The sequence below is a fragment of the Camelina sativa genome, chromosome 8 (genome assembly GCF_030686135.1).
Source record: "Camelina sativa cultivar CO46 ecotype springtype chromosome 8, ASM3068613v1".
Lineage (NCBI taxonomy): Eukaryota > Viridiplantae > Streptophyta > Magnoliopsida > Brassicales > Brassicaceae > Camelina > Camelina sativa.
In genome coordinates, this window is record NC_141887.1 from 24,101,126 (window position 1) to 24,116,758 (window position 15,633).

Genomic DNA, 15,633 nt, shown 5'->3' on the forward strand with positions numbered 1-15,633 from the left:
CAAAGAAAGGTGCAACTAAAACTGAGGTTAAGGAAACCATAGACATGGCCGCGGCAAACCCTAAGGAACCGATCAATGAGGGTTGGGACGCCAAACCTCAAGGTCCTGAAGGTATTGATAATAATGAGATCTCAATAAAGTATATCATGTCTGGAATTAAATGGAACCGGAAAGATGTCGACATCGATGAAATATTTACATATAAGGTAGCACTTGAAATAAATGAGGATCATGAACCCACGTCCATATTAGAGTGAACTCAAGGATCATATTGGTTAAAATGGAAAGAAGCCATAGACGTGGAGTTGAATTCATTAAAGAAAAGGAATGTGTTTGGTCTGATCATAAGGACACCATTCGATATAATACCAGTAGGACACAAATGGGTTTTTGTGAGGAGAGAAATGATAATAATGAAATCGTGAGATATAAGGCATGGCTTGTAGCACAAGGATTCTCACAAAGATCGGGGATAGATTATGAGGAGACATACTCCCCTTTGGTGGATGCAACGACTTTTAGATTTTTGATAAGTCTGGCTATAAGAGAAAGTCTTGATCTGCGGCTAATGGATGTAGTGACCGCATATTTATATGGTCCACTGAATAATGAAATATATATGAGATTACCAGAGGGTATAAAGCTCGAAGATAAGAAAGGTTCTCGAGAACAGTACTGCATAAGGCTGAACAAATCCCTTTATGAACTGAAACAAAGTGGGCATATGTGGTACAATAGATTGAGTGAGTACCTAGTTAAAGAAGGTTATAAGAATGATCCCATCAGTCCATGTATTTTTATAAAGAAGTTTGCAAACAAAGGGTTTGTAATCATAGCAGTATATGTGGATGATTTGAACATCCTAGGAACCTCTGGTGAAATTACCCAAACAGTTGTATATCTCAAGAAAGAGTTTGAAATGAAAGACCTAGGTAAAACTAAGTTTTGTTTGGGATTGCAGCTTGAGTACATAAATAATGGAATCCTTGTGCATCAAATGGCATATACTGAAAAGGTACTCAAGAGATTCAGTATGGACCAGGCACACCCATTGACCAGTCCAATGGTTGTGAGAAGCCTAAATTTGGACAATGATCCATTCGGTCCAAAGAAGGACGATGAAGAAGTTCTCGGTCCTGAAGTGTCATATCTTAGTGTCATAGGAGCTTTAATGTATTTGGCTAGCCACACTAGACCAGATATTTGTTTTGTCGTGAACCTCCTATCAAGATTTAGTTCTTGTCCGACCCGAAGGCACTGGAACGGTATCAAACATCTATTGCGTTACCTACAAGGAACGATGGGTTTGGGTTTATTTTATACTAACCATAACAAAGAAGGTTTAGTTGGTTTTGCTGATGCAAGTTATCTATCCGATGCACATAATGCTAGATCTCAAACCGGCTATGTGTTTACACATGGTGGTACAACAATTTCATGGTGTTCAATGAAGCAGACTATTGTGGCCACATTATCTAATCATGCAGAAATTCTGGCTATGCATGAGGCCAGCTGTGAGTGTGTTTGGTTGAGATCAATGACTCAACACATCATATCAGATTGTGGCATGGCCGACGACAAGGAACCGACCATCATATATGAAGACAACACCGCTTGTATCGCACAGCTCAAGGAAGGTTACAACAAGGGAGATCAGACGAAGCACATTTTGCCTAAGTTCTTCTTCACACATGAACTACAAAAGGTCGGTGAAGTTCAAGTGGTGCAAGTTCAATCTAGCGAAAACTCAGCCGTCTTTTCACCAAGTCATTATCAACATCAACATTCAGGAAGCTCACGCATCAGATTGGGATGCGCAGACTCAAGGACTTTTAGTGATGCTTAGAACAGGGGGAGTAATACGTGTTGTACTCTTTTTTCTTCAACATAGTTTTGTCCCACTGGATTTTCCTGGTAAAGTTTTAATGAGGCAGCATCCCCAAACGTATTATGATGATCTCTTAGCATCTACACGGTTATGTCATCCAAGGGGGAATGTTGTAAACCATTGAAGATAGATCTCCATAACCGGTCCATACATGTTCAAGTCCCCAAAGCCCATTATCCTATCTCCTCTTATTCTTTGTCGATTTATGATTCCTATTGTACTTAGGGTTTGTGTACTCCTATATATATGTACTATTATCGATTGAATGAATAAGACATAAGAGAATACAATCTCTAGTTTTACAACAGCACAATTTTTAACCGTTTCATCTTCTATTAATCTATTTAACTCTAGTTTAATTCAGTTAATTCTCTGTTTGATTTTTCTTCTGTGTTCACCGTCTTTTTGTTTCATTTTTTTTTTTGGAATAAACTGGAAGAAGAAGCGCATGGAGACATTCCTTTTTTTTTTTTGGTATGAACATTCCTTTTTTTGGAATAAACTGGAAGAAGAAGCGCATGGAGACATTCCTTTTTTTGGAATAAACTGGAAGTAGAAGCGCATGGAGACATTCCTTTGTGAGAAGAAGATTATCGAGACTTAATTTGCTCGGACAGTAGAAGGTTCTTGAGACATGATGCTCCAATGAAGCCAAATTGGGTACCAATGTCATTGGATCAAAATATCAACTTGGAACAGGTTCGAATTGGTTTACATTTGGTTTATTAAATCAGTTTTTCAAGTTTTTTCTTTAATAAAACGAATCCATTCCATTAGCTAAAATAGGGATAATTGTTTTTTTATTTTTAAATAACAATATGCAGAAAAATAATATCACGAAAAATGTGTAATTTCTATTTTTTTTATTTTTACAAATAATAATCATCTACATAATATTTGTTTAGATTATATTTTTAATAGAATTATCTTCTAATATTTTTTATTTTTTCCCAAACTATGCATGTGTGGCCATGCGTAGAAGATATCCTAGTTTATAAATAAATTAAAATTTGATTTGGCTTAATTTTATTGGACAGCTAACTTGTGTTTTATAGTTTTATAGGATAAATGTTATGAATCTAGAGAGCTTAGGGAATAAATCTCTTGCTATTATTAATCATAATCGAATGAGGTTACATATATATAGTCAAGGACTTAGCCTAATTCCTAAACATAATAGGAAATACATAAACCGACTAAGACAAAGCTTATGGCCGATGGGCCTTGAATAATGGGCTTCAAGTCTTGGACAAAGTGTGGACCGTCAATGGGCTTGGTTATGGAGTCTATCCTTAAGTGGTTTATAACACTCCCCCTTGGATGACATAACCATGCAAGATGCTAAGGGATCGATGCAATGTGCTTGGGGATGCTGCCTCATTAATACCTTATCAGGAAAACTCAGTGGGACAAAACCATGGTAAAGGAAAAAGAGTACAGCACACATTGCTCCCCCTGTTCTAAGCATCCCTGAAGTCCTTAAGTCTCTGCATTCCAATCTGGTGCATGAGCTTGTTGAATGTTGTTGTCGGCAGTGTTTTGGTGAAGAGATCGGCTGAGCTGTTGCTAGAATGAACTTGTACCACTTGAACTTCTCCAGCTTTTTGTAGTTCATGTGTGAAGAAGAACTTGGGTAGAATGTGCTCCGCCCGATCTCCCTTGATGTAACCTTCCTTGAGCTTTGCGATGTTGGCAGTATTGTCCTCATATAGTACTGTTGGCTCCTTATCATCAATATTAACCAAACACACTAAACTTTCTTTGTTATAACCTGCATCAGCAAAACCAACTAAAACATCTTTGTTATAGTTAGTATAATATAAACCCAAATTTAAATGTTCCTTGTAGGTAACGTAATGAATACTTAATTTCACTCCAATGCCTTTGGGTCGGACAAGAACTAAATCTTGCTAAGAGGTTCACGGAAAAACATATGTCCGGTCTAGTGTGGCTAGCTAGGAACATTAACGCTCCAATTGCACTGAGGTATGGCACTTCAGGTCCGAGAACTTCTTCATCGGCCTTCTTTGGACCAAATGGATCTTTATCTAAGTCTAAGCTTCTAACAACCAGTGGGCTGGTCAATGGGTGAGCTTTGTCCATATTAAACCTCTTGAGTACCTTTTCTGTATATGCCTTTTGATGCACAAGGATTCTATTATTTATGTACTCAAGCTGTAGCCCCAAACAGAATTTTGTCTTGCTTAGGTCTTTCATTTCAAACTCTTTCTTGAGATATTCTACTGTTTGGGCAATTTCACCAGAAGTTCCAAAGATGTTTAAATTATCCACACAAACTGCTATTATAACAAACCCTTTGTTTGCAAACTTCTTTATAAATAGACATGGACTGATTGGGTCATTCTTATAGCCTTCTTTAGCTAAATATTCACTTAACCGGTTATACCACATTCGACCACTCTGTTTCAGTCCATAAAGGGATTTGTCCAGCCTTATGCAGTACTGTTCTCGAGAACTACTCTTATCTTTGAGCTCAAAACCTTCTGGTATTCTCATATAGATTTCATTATCCAGTGGACCATATAAGTATGCGGTTACAACATCCATTATCCGCAAATCCAGTTTTTCTCTTATAGCCAAACTTATTAAGTACCGAAATGTTGTTGCATCTATCACATGGGAGTATGTCTCCTCATAATCTATGCCTGGTCTTTGAGAGAATCCTTGTGCTACAAGCCGTGCTTTGTATCTCACGATTTCATTCTTCTCATTTCTCTTACAAAGACCCACTTATGTCCAACTGGTTTAATTTCAGGTGTTATCCTTAAGATCGGACCAAACACACTTCTCTTCTTTAAAGAGTTTAACTCCACGTCAATGGCTTCTTTCCATTTTAGCCAATCTTTACTTTGAGTGCACTCTAATATAGACGTGGGTTCATGATCCTCATTCATTTCAAGTGCTACCTTGTATGCAAATATATCATCGATGTCGACATCTTTACGGTTCCATTTAATTCCAGACATTATATAGTTTATTGAGATCTCATCATTATCTATACCTTCAGGTCCTTGAGGTTCAGCGTCCTGAACCTCACTTGGTACCTTAGGACTTGCCGCGGCCATGTCTGTATTTTCTATAATTCCCTTAACCTCGGTCTATTTTGCACATTTAGACTTCCGAGGGTTCTTATCTTTGGAACCTAATGGTCTACCTCGTTTTAATCGTGGGTTAGACACTGTAGCAACTTGATTATTGTATTCCTTCTGAACATCAATACGTTCTGGTGCATTACAAGCTGGTATGTACGATTTTGTTACTCTCTTTGGGTCAGCAAAGGAATCTGGCAATTGTATAGCTAGCTTTTGCAAATGTATAATTTTCTGGACCTCTGCATCACAGGCTAGAGTCCGAGGATCTTGCCAATTCAAGGATGTTTGATTCCATGTTATTTCTTTAACCAGCTTGCTAGTCTCTCCATCCAACATAGGGAATTCGGATTCTGTAAATTGACAGTCCGCGTATCTGGCCTTAAATAAATCTCTTGTGGTTGGCTCAAGATACTTTATAATGGTGGGAGACTCATATCCAACATATATTCCCATCCTCCTTTGAGGTCCCATCTTAGTTCTCTATGGTGGAGCAATCGGTACATAAACGACACAACCGAATGTTTCGAGATGGGATACGTTTGGCTCATGACCTGTTAATAGTTGGGATGGTGAATATTTGTGTTCACTAGATGGCCTGATGCGTATTAGTTCTGCTGCATGTAAAACTGCGTGTCCCCAAGCCGACACAGGGAGCTTCGATCTCATTAACAATGGTCGAGCTATCAATTGTATTCGTTTAATGAATGATTCAGCTAATCTATTTTGTGTATGGACATGTGCCACGGGATGTTCCACACTTACCACCATGGACATACAGTAATCATTAAACGCTTGGGATGTAAACTCACCAGCATTGTCTAGACGTATAGTCTTAAGTGGAAAATCTGGAAAATGTGCTCTTAATCTTATAATTTGAGCTGACATCCTAGCAAATGCTAGATTCCTTGTGGATAACAAGCAAACGTGTGACCATCTGGTTGATGCATCGATCATAACCATAAAATATCTAAACGTCCCACACGGTGGGTGTATTGGTCCATATATATCACCTTGTATCCTTTCCAAAAAATTTAAAGTCTCTTTATGAACTTTGGCTGGTGATGGCCGTATTATAAGTTTTCCTTGTGCACATGCTACACACGTGAGATTTTTAGGGATAACTGTCCTTTCTTTAAGGTTGTGCCCATTTGAACTATCAATTAGTTTACGCATCATGTTCTTTCCCGGATGGCCAAGCCGGTCATGCCATAGAGTGAACTGTTCATTGAACATTTTGTGCTTTGCCAAGTTAGCTTCTATCATGTTAATCTTAGCATGGTATAAACCAGTGGCTAGTGCAGGTATAGTCTCAAGGACCTTCTTATGGCCATTCACATTTTCTGTAATGTATAAAAATTCTTTGCTTCCTTCACCCTTTGTTTCAATATGATAACCATTCAAACGAATGTCTTTAAAGCTCAATAAGCTTCTCTTAGAGCTGGGTGAGTACAATGCATCACATAATTCTATGTGTGCGCCGTTAGGCAATAATATGTGTGCCTGGCCGTAGCCTTCAATCAAATTTGCTATACCCGCAATTGTACTAACATTGGCATTTTTCGATATGAGGTTTATAAAATATCTTTTGTCTTTCAAAATTGTGTGGCTGGATCCACTGTCCACCACTAGCACACTCATATCCTCAGCCATTTCTATAATGACAATAATTTTTATTTTAAACTTTAACAAAATAAGCAAAGAAATATTTAAATAAAATCATTGAAATTAAACCAAAATAATTATCCAATACATAGAATAAAATTAAAGCATAAAAGCATAGAAATTAAACCAAATCCATAACTAAAATTAGTTATCTTCCTTTAAACAATCGGAAGTCTCAAAATCTAGTAAATCATCATTCTCATGGTCGAAGTCTTCTTCACCATCGAGATGTACATAGTTGGCCTCTGGATTCTTCTTCAAAATCTCTTGATATGCATCAATGAGATGTCTAGGCGTTCTGCAGTTCTTAGCCCAGTGGTTGGACATACCACATCGGTGACAAACCGATTTAGCCTTGATTTGCAGTTTAAAGGACCCACGGCCCCTACCACCGCGGCCACGACCACCACGGCCGTAACCATCAAAACGGCTTGCCTGGCCCCAACGACCACCACGTCCTCTGCCACCACGGCCACGGCCATAGTGTCTTTCTCTATGAACGTAGTTGGTCTCCTTGGGCTCTTTAGGCTGTTTAGGCTCATTCTGCTTTGCCACATCAACCTTGTGTGCTTCCGGTAATGGGGTTGTACCGGGAGGTCTCATAGCACTATTCATCAACAACAGCTCATTATTCTGCTCAGCTAGTAGCAAGCATGAGATTAAGTCCCCATTGGTTTTGAAACCTTTTTCACGGTATTGTTGCTGAAGTACTATATTGTGAGTACTAAAAGTAGACAAAGTCTTCTCTAGCAACTCTCTCTCCGTGACTTCAGTACCACACAACCTAAGGAGTGAAACAATCCTAAAAAGCTCAGAGTTATACTCATCCACGGATTTGTAATCCTGGATCCTTAGGTTCTTCCAATCGAATTGAGCCTTTGGTAGGAGCACCGTTTGTTGGTGTCCGTATCTGCGTTTAAGCTCTGTCCAAAGGTCAAGAGGATTCTCTATTGTGAGGTACTGGTCTTTGAGACTCTCAGCAAGGTGATGGCGCATGTGTTGAATGGCCTTGTACTTTTTCTTTTCGGTAGGATCGTAATCCTCTCCTCCTCAATGCATTCAAACAAGTCCTTTGACTTGAAATTTATCTTGGTGTCCAATGCCCACTTCAAGTAGTTGTTTCCAGAGACATCCAAAACGGCATAGTCTAGGTTATTCAACCTTGCCATCTGCATAAACATAAATAGACAACCGATTAGCATGCGGTATTTAAGACCGAACCATGCATTCAAACAATAGGCCATGCGGTATTTAAGACCGAACCATGCCATCAATTTAATCTTAGGTCATGCGGTATTTAAGACCGAACCATGCCTTGTTTTTCTTTAAATTTCGTGGTTTAACTCCATGCAATCAAGACAACAAAATCAAATAGATTAAGGCATGCAATAATTTCCTTTTTACTAGAATTTCCTTTTCTTAGATAATTTTAGAAATTTTCCTTTTTCTTAATCATTGGATAATAACAAAATATATATATATTTTTTTAAACCTTTAAGTTGATAATTATAATTAATTTAGAAATTATCCAAATTTATTTTATGCAAACACATAATGATTTTCGAATTTTCTTAAACCTTTTTGGGTTTAGGGTTTGAATTTCTCAAACACCTAAATCGATTTTAATTTAGGATTTTAGGGTTCTTATGCAACCTAAATTTACAGGAAAATTCTATGCCAAATTCGATTTAATTCCAAAGATGCATGCAGTTTCATATTTTAAATCTCCTAGAACAATCAAATTAATAATACTCCTTATGAATTTCGAATTTACAGTTCAAGTTCTAGGTTTTTATGCATCAAAACAATCAAGCAGCAATTAAAGCAATCATACAACCGGATTTTAAGCTTGATATAATTTGGTGCAATTTAACAAACAATCTAACAGTCCTAACATCCGATTTTAAGCTTTAGGATTTAGGGAAATAAGAACTGTTTGTTGATTGTTTACTTTGTAGTTTTAGGGTTCCAATAAGTTTATAGTTTAAATTTGATTCATAGGTTCTAAGAGAGTTTTAGATCTTATTTTACCTTCCACCGTTTGGTTTTGACTGGTTATGAACCGGGAGCTAAAAGACCTCGGTTTTTACTTCTCTCATGAACCGTGAACCTCGATCTGAACTTCAACAAAACTTTGATCACGAACTGATTGCCGAACAGGAGCTTCCACGAACAAAGGAGGAAGAAAGCGGCGGTTTTAGGGTTTGGTGAAAAGAGAAGTATGAACGGCGGCGGTTAGGGTTTTAGGGTTTTTACTCAGCTGGATATAGAAACTATCATGCTGATAACGTGTTATGAATCTAGAGAGCTTAGGGAATAAATCTCTTGTTATTATTAATCATAATCGAATGAGGTTACATATATATAGTCAAGGACTTGGCCTAATTCCTAAACATAATAGGAAATACATAAACCGACTAAGACAAAGTTTATGGCCGATGGGACTTGAACAATGGGCTTCAAGTCTTGGACAAAGTATGGACCGTCAATGGGCTTGGTTATGGAGTCCATCCTTAAGTGATTTATAACAATAAAAGATTAGTACCGTAATTGTTTGCCCAAAAAAAAGAAAGTAATAAGTAATTAACTTCTCTATATCTTAACCAATCACACAAACCCACGTGGAGTTAAAAAATAATAGAAAGGGAATCAAAGACAAAGAGAGAGAAGGCCCTTCAAACTTGAAATTAAAATCAGATTTGTTTTTTGTGTTTTTTTTTCCTTCCTCAGCCGAAGAAGAAGAATCAGAATCAGTCTATTTTACTCATTTCCGATGATGATTATGTCTCACTCATCATTGAATCGATCATTCCACTAACAAAATTCGCCGGAGTTTCTTCTTAATCATGCCTCTACCTATATTCTCGTCACGGTTACAGTGTTCGTCTTCTTCGTCGTCGTCTCGATCTTCGTTTCCTCGGCCTAAGCGTCGTATCGATCCTAGCTTGACTTTGATCCCAGGCTTATCCAACGACGTCGCGAGGCTGATCCTCTCCTTCGTCCCTTACCCTCACACCTCTCGTCTCAAATCCACTTGTAAATCATGGTACGCTTTCCTTTCTTCCAAAACCCTAATTTCACTCCGCCATGGCCGAGACAACAGAGACGGCGACAATCTCTCGCATCTCCTCTGTATCTTCCCTCAAGATCCTTCGATTTCGCCTCCGTTTCTCTTCGATCCCGTGACTCTTTCATGGAGACCGCTTCCTCTCTTGCCTTGTAACCCTCACGTTTACAGTCTCTGCAATTTCGTTGCCGTCGCGATTGGTCCCTGCGTTTACGTTCTCGGCGGCTCTGCTTTCGATACTAGGTCTTTTCCTCTTGATGTTCTTTTGCCTACTTCGACTGTGTTCCGTTACAGTTTCGTGAAATCCGTTTGGGAACGGCTCTCTCCGATGTTGTCTCCGCGTGGAAGCTTCGCTTGTGCTGCGGTGACTGGTTTGTCTAATCGGATCATTGTGGCGGGGGGAGGATCACGGCACACGTTGTTTGGTGCTGCTGGGAGTAGAATGAGTTCTGTTGAGATGTATGATGTTGAGAAAGATGAGTGGAGGGAGATGGATGAGTTGCCTAGGTTTAGAGCAGGATGTGTTGGCTTCTTGGTTGGGAATAATGAGGGTGATGAGAAGGAGAAAGGGAGAGAGTTTTGGGTGATGGGTGGATATGGCAGATCAAGGACTGTTTCTGGGATTCTTCCTGTTGATGAGTACTATAGAGACGCTGCAGTGATGGGTTTGAGTGGTGAGAAATGGAGGCTTGTTGGAGATATGTGGGGAGAAGAAGAGAGACCTAAGCTAGGGAAGATTGTTACTGTTGACTGTGGTAAGCCTGTGTTCTTCATGTTGGATAAGGATCGGATTCTTAGGTATGAGATTGGTTCGAATCGGTGGAGAAGAGAGTCAAGTGTGCCTAAGAAAGCTCTTTATGATAAACCGGTTGGTTTTGTTGCGCTCAACGGTGAATTACATGTTATGATTCTTTTGGATGGTTATAACCTGATGGACACAAGGCATACTAGACAACACAGGAATGCTGGTTCTTTGATGATTCATATCTATGATCCTAAGAAGAAAACTTGGAGATCAGTTGTCACAAAGCCACCGTTCAATCATCAACTCGATATCAAGACCACGGTTATGTGCACCATCCGATTGTAGTTGGAGATCAGTTGTCACTCCTCACATCGTCTAGAATAAAATTTGTTGTTCATGGTGTGAGCTCTGATGAATTTTTAGTATCGTGTCTGTTTCTTTTGCCGTATGCACATCCTTCCCACATTTTCTGTGTACAGGTTGAAAAACAAAACGAAAAAAAGATGTTTGGGTATTCTGTTATATTGTAAATACAAACTATAACTATGGCTTTGTATAAATTTGCTCTAGCTGCAAAACAATGCAACATTTGCTTGCAGGTACTCGTTTTCTACTCTCTCAGTTCAAGTTAAGTTTTTTCATATACTGTCCAAATCCAAGACTTTTGGAATCTCTTTTTGACTGTGAATCTTAACAACAGATTCTGCAATAACTTCACTAGGCCTGGGCATAAAAACCGTACCCAAATACCCAACCCGTAACCCGACCCGAAAAACCGGGTTCGGATTGGGTACGGGTTTGCCTATAAAACCCTATTGGGTTCTATTTTCTAATACCCGTGGGTTCGGGTTAGGGTCGGATAATACCCGGTAGCCATTTGGATACCCATTAAACCCGAACATATAAACATATTTATAATATTTATCATTAATATAATGCAATTACCCCAAAATTATGATTATAATTTTGAATATTTCGTTTAGTTTTATACCTAAATATCAAAAATAATCAAAATATCTAAAATATTTTGTTAAGTAAGTCAAAATTTAACTAAATTTATTTAAATTTAATTATATTTTAACCCAAACCGACCCAAACCCGATAGTACCCAAACCGAACCGAACCTATATATCTAAAAATACTCAATGGGTTCTATTTTTCAAAACCCGTTTACCCGAACCCGAATGGGTAATACCCGAATCCAAACAGGTTACCCGAATGCCCAACCCTAAACTTCACTTTTTTTGTTTTTGAAAAAGTTTTGTTATAAAAGAGAAGGCAGTTTCCTACCATAAGCAAGTATAATCATAGAACAAGACAAGACAGTTTCTTACCATTTTGATCACCGAAACATTGATGTGTTTGTTTGTGTTATACAGACCACACATTGAAGCTAGAAGTAGTATGTAATGTGTCATTTGTAGCATTTGCATACTTGTTCACAGAATTGAGTGGTACCACATATAGTGTTGGCCATGTGATGAGGTGTAAATCATTTTTCCATTAGTTTACTTTGTATTAAACATACATTAAGATGAGATTTTGAAGTTTGATCAAACAAGATACACTAAAAAAAAAAATAGGAGTATTATACTCAATGATTAGGAAGTGACCACACTTACTAACTCAATGTACAAAGTCAAACGTGGCAACACAGCTTTGCACGCTTCATTTACACACACGTCGACGAAGAAACCATATCCGCTCATCAAAGTTTTTATTGAAAAAAGGCGAAAAGTTTTTTCGACAAATTCAACATTTTGCGTAATACTGTTACGAATTGTCTCCTTCGTTCGTACGGGGTACTCAGCTTAAAAACCTGACCTTTTTAATTTTTTTTTGTTAGCGGTACAAATTCGCGATCCGATTTAGGGTCAAAGCTCTCAAATTGGGGGGAGTGATAGTGTTTCTAGGTTCTTTCGATCGTTCCATGTCTCTGGTGATTTAAACTTTTTTCTGCATTTCTAATTCGATGCTTGAACAATTAGGGTTGATGCTGTTCACTACACAGATAAAGACGACGACTTTGATTCTTTTTTTGAATTGGGTTTTTTGTTATTTCCGATATGTTGATGTTAAATCGATGATTGATCAAGCTGTAGTAGTATCGTGATCTTCAGATTGTTTTTCTTTGATTTAGTTTTTTTTCATAACTGGGTTTAAATGGCACAGAGGGGTTTAGTGTGTGAATGTGTTTATTGATGAAACTTGAACATTTTACTGGTCTTTTGCAGGCAAGCTATGGTTCAAGGTGACTGTGAATGAAACTGTGGTTTTTAAGAGAATATCAATGGTAGTTATCTTCTATAATGTTTTTTGGACCAAGTGAGTTTGATGCTGATGAAATGGGTTATGCAATGAGTAGACTTGAGATAGAAGCCGAATTTTGTGATGCTGGGAAAGACTTTTGTGGAGTTGGTAGTAGTAGTGGTAGTCAAAGATCTAGTGATCATCTGCCAGATTTAGACCATGAAATCAGTCAGGTTACTAAATTGAGATCTAGTCCTCATCAACGGTTTAGCCGTGAAGTCCCTGGGAGACATCAGTTACCTGTGTCTACTGTGAGGATGTTGGCTGGTCGAGAAAGTAATTTCTCTGGAAGAGGAAGGTTCTCCGCCGCTGATTGTTGCCATATGCTTAGCAGATATTTGCCTGTTAAAGGTCCTTGGCTTGTCGATCAAATGAACAGCCGTGCATATGTCTCTCAGTTTTCAACTGATGGTTCTCTCTTTATTGCGGGCTTTCAGGTAAATCCTTCATCCTTACTGTTTATTAGTTTAGGGAACAAGAACAGATGATACATTCTAGGCATGTCCCTTTTTTTTTTTCAATTTCCTGAGTCGAGAAGCTGGATGAATCAATCTGCATACCTTGTATTAATCAAATCATAATTTTCAGGCAAGCCATATTCGGATTTACAATGTAGAGAAGGGATGGAAAGTTCAAAAGGATATTCTTGCAAAAAGTTTGCGTTGGACTGTTACTGATACTTCGCTATCCCCTAATCAGCGAAACCTGGTAAGTTGTTGTATCTTTCAACTACAACTTGCTCATGTTTGATTAAAAATCCTCATATTATTTTAAATGCAAACTTTGACCACGATTCAGTTCATATCTTTTATAGTGATACAGAGTAAGTGGGTTTGTCTAATCTTTATAGTCTCTTGTTAGATCAAAACTCTATGCTTATCTTCCAAAATAGAGACTAATGAATTATTTCGATATTGCAGGTTTACGCAAGCATGTCACCTATTGTTCACATTGTTGATGTTGGGTCCGGTACAACCGAGTCTCATGCAAATGTTACGGTATGGAACCACAGGAAGTGTTTAGATAGGGGAAATTTATATTATGGGATCGGCTCCCTGCTTGATATTGTTTCACATGTTTTAGTTTCTGTTTTTAACATCTTATCAATGAGGTTAAAATTAATTTGAGGGCCATGTCTTTTGCAGGAGATCCATGATGGACTAGACTTCTCTTCTGATGAAGATGGAGGGTACTCTTTTGGAATATTCTCTGTGAAATTTTCGACTGATGGACGAGAACTTGTTGCTGGGAGCAGTGATGATTCCATCTATGTTTATGATCTCGAAGCAAATAGAGTTTCACTCCGGACTGTTGCACACACGGTAAAATTCCTTTATCGGTTGGGTCAATTTCTCCTAAGATTTGTACCTGTGTATTAGTGGTGATGTTATCGTTTTGGCATTGATAGCATTTTCTCCATTTATGCAGTCTGATGTAAATACTGTGTGCTTTGCTGACGAAAGTGGAAACCTGATTTTATCTGGAAGTGATGATAATCTCTGCAAGGTGATTGTCTTTGTTGCTGCAATAGTACAATGAAGTTTCTTGCCTTTTAGCAAAGTTGTAACAGGATCTTGTTCAAAATTCATTACACGAGTAGGTGTGGGATAGGCGTTGTTTCATTGGGAGAGATAAGCCAGCTGGTGTTTTAGTGGGTCACCTCGAAGGTGTTACCTTTATAGATAGCCGTGGAGATGGTCGCTATTTCATATCAAATGGCAAAGACCAAACCATCAAACTGTGGGATATCAGAAAAATGTCTTCAGGTGTACCTGCAAGGTAACTATTTTCGACATAAAACTGTATTCAGCCTGTAGCATTGTTGGTCGCATCTTGTTTTTTTTGGTGTTTCACACGGAATTCGTTGATGGAACTGATTCTTCTTGTTTTACAGGCATGAGGTGCTAAGAAACTATGAATGGGATTACAGATGGATGGATTATCCTACTGAAGCAAGAGATCTAAAGCACCCATCTGATCAGTCAGTGTCGACATATAAAGGTCACTCAGTGTTGCGTACTCTCATCCGTTGCTACTTTTCTCCAGCTCATAGGTCAGTCTCTTTCAAAGCTCCATAATATCCCAAACCTGAGAAAGGAGAACTCTTTACATATTTTTCTAATTCTTGTGTTGGCTTCTTTTGTTCTTTCTTTAAACAGTACCGGCCAAAAGTACATTTACACAGGATCCAACGACAGTTCTGTCTACATATACGACTTGGTAAGCCATAAATCCTCATAAACACATTTTAGACACAATAACATGAAAAGTGTAGCATTGTGTGCTGAATCTCTATCAACTCTGCTGTTTTGACCAATCTTGGATTCATTTATCTGGTCTTAGGTAAGTGGAGATAAAGTAGCAGTGCTAAAGCACCATAGCTCACCTGTAAGAGACTGTAATTGGCATCCGCATTACCCGACGCTTATAAGCTCTTCGTGGGACGGAGATCTTGTGAGATGGGAATTTCCGGGAAGTGGTGAGGCACCGATCATGAGTAAGAAGAGGGTTCGGAGGAGACATTTCTACTACTGATGCATCTATATCTACACATACACATCGTCTCTGTAAGTCATATATATAAAAATGTAGAGAAGAAGATGATGATAAACGATGATAAACAATATAAACACAAGTAAGAATCATCAAATAAGGCTTTTAAGTTTAGAAAACAAAGGCTTTGGTGTGCGTGTGGACAGTGTCTTGTTGTGTGTGACAAACACCATTCTCTTCTCCAACCACTTTTAAAAGGTTATACATATGTTTCGAATGGTATGCAATGTAGTAATAATTATATACACCTTTGTCATGGTTTGGTTACATAAATTACTTTATTGAGTTTAAAATT

At 38.2% G+C, this 15,633-nt stretch overlaps 3 protein-coding genes across 4 annotated transcripts; 2 read left to right on the top strand and 1 right to left on the bottom strand.

The window, feature by feature from the left end:
• Positions 1-6,807: 6,807 nt before the first annotated feature.
• Positions 6,808-7,832, bottom strand: LOC147940398 (uncharacterized). Its single transcript, XM_087461286.1, has 3 exons — positions 7,729-7,832; positions 7,040-7,447; positions 6,808-6,961 (listed from the first exon to the last, which is right to left on the bottom strand). The coding sequence occupies exons 1-3, from the start codon at positions 7,830-7,832 to the stop codon at positions 6,808-6,810; spliced, it is 666 nt and encodes a 221-aa protein (XP_087317412.1).
• A 1,499-nt stretch (positions 7,833-9,331) lies between these two features.
• LOC104707782 (F-box/kelch-repeat protein OR23) lies at positions 9,332-11,077 on the top strand. The gene has a single exon (XM_019228612.2). The coding sequence runs from the start codon at positions 9,510-9,512 to the stop codon at positions 10,818-10,820; it is 1,311 nt and encodes a 436-aa protein (XP_019084157.1). The 5' UTR covers positions 9,332-9,509; the 3' UTR covers positions 10,821-11,077.
• An 835-nt stretch (positions 11,078-11,912) lies between these two features.
• LOC104707783 (LEC14B protein) lies at positions 11,913-15,631 on the top strand. Of its 2 annotated transcripts, none has more exons than XM_087461437.1 (10): positions 11,913-12,277; positions 12,710-13,222; positions 13,374-13,493; positions 13,706-13,783; positions 13,931-14,107; positions 14,214-14,291; positions 14,386-14,564; positions 14,680-14,838; positions 14,945-15,005; positions 15,129-15,631. In XM_087461437.1, the coding sequence occupies exons 2-10, from the start codon at positions 12,785-12,787 to the stop codon at positions 15,318-15,320; spliced, it is 1,482 nt and encodes a 493-aa protein (XP_087317563.1). In that variant the 5' UTR covers positions 11,913-12,277; positions 12,710-12,784; the 3' UTR covers positions 15,321-15,631. The 2 variants fall into 2 exon arrangements, with proteins under 2 accessions (XP_087317563.1, XP_087317564.1); XM_087461438.1 differs by having other exon boundaries at positions 12,096-12,414.
• The last annotated feature ends 2 nt before the right edge of the window (positions 15,632-15,633 follow it).

What these genes read in the sequence shown, in the direction of transcription:
- LOC104707783 (XM_087461437.1), top strand. Translation starts at nt 12,785, where the DNA reads ATGTTTTTTGGACCAAGTGAGTTTGATGCTGATGAAATGGGTTATGCA. An exon ending in TCCGGACTGTTGCACACACG is followed by an intron (nt 14,108 to 14,213) that starts GTAAAATTCCTT and finishes CCATTTATGCAG; the next exon opens with TCTGATGTAAATACTGTGTG. An exon ending in CTGTCTACATATACGACTTG is followed by an intron (nt 15,006 to 15,128) that starts GTAAGCCATAAA and finishes ATCTGGTCTTAG; the next exon opens with GTAAGTGGAGATAAAGTAGC.
- LOC147940398 (XM_087461286.1), bottom strand. Translation starts at nt 7,832, where the DNA reads ATGGCAAGGTTGAATAACCTAGACTATGCCGTTTTGGATGTCTCTGGA. An exon ending in AATTTCAAGTCAAAGGACTT is followed by an intron (nt 7,448 to 7,728) that starts GTTTGAATGCAT and finishes TTCACTCCTTAG; the next exon opens with GTTGTGTGGTACTGAAGTCA. An exon ending in CGCGGTGGTAGGGGCCGTGG is followed by an intron (nt 6,962 to 7,039) that starts GTCCTTTAAACT and finishes TAAGAACTGCAG; the next exon opens with AACGCCTAGACATCTCATTG.
- LOC104707782 (XM_019228612.2), top strand. Translation starts at nt 9,510, where the DNA reads ATGCCTCTACCTATATTCTCGTCACGGTTACAGTGTTCGTCTTCTTCG.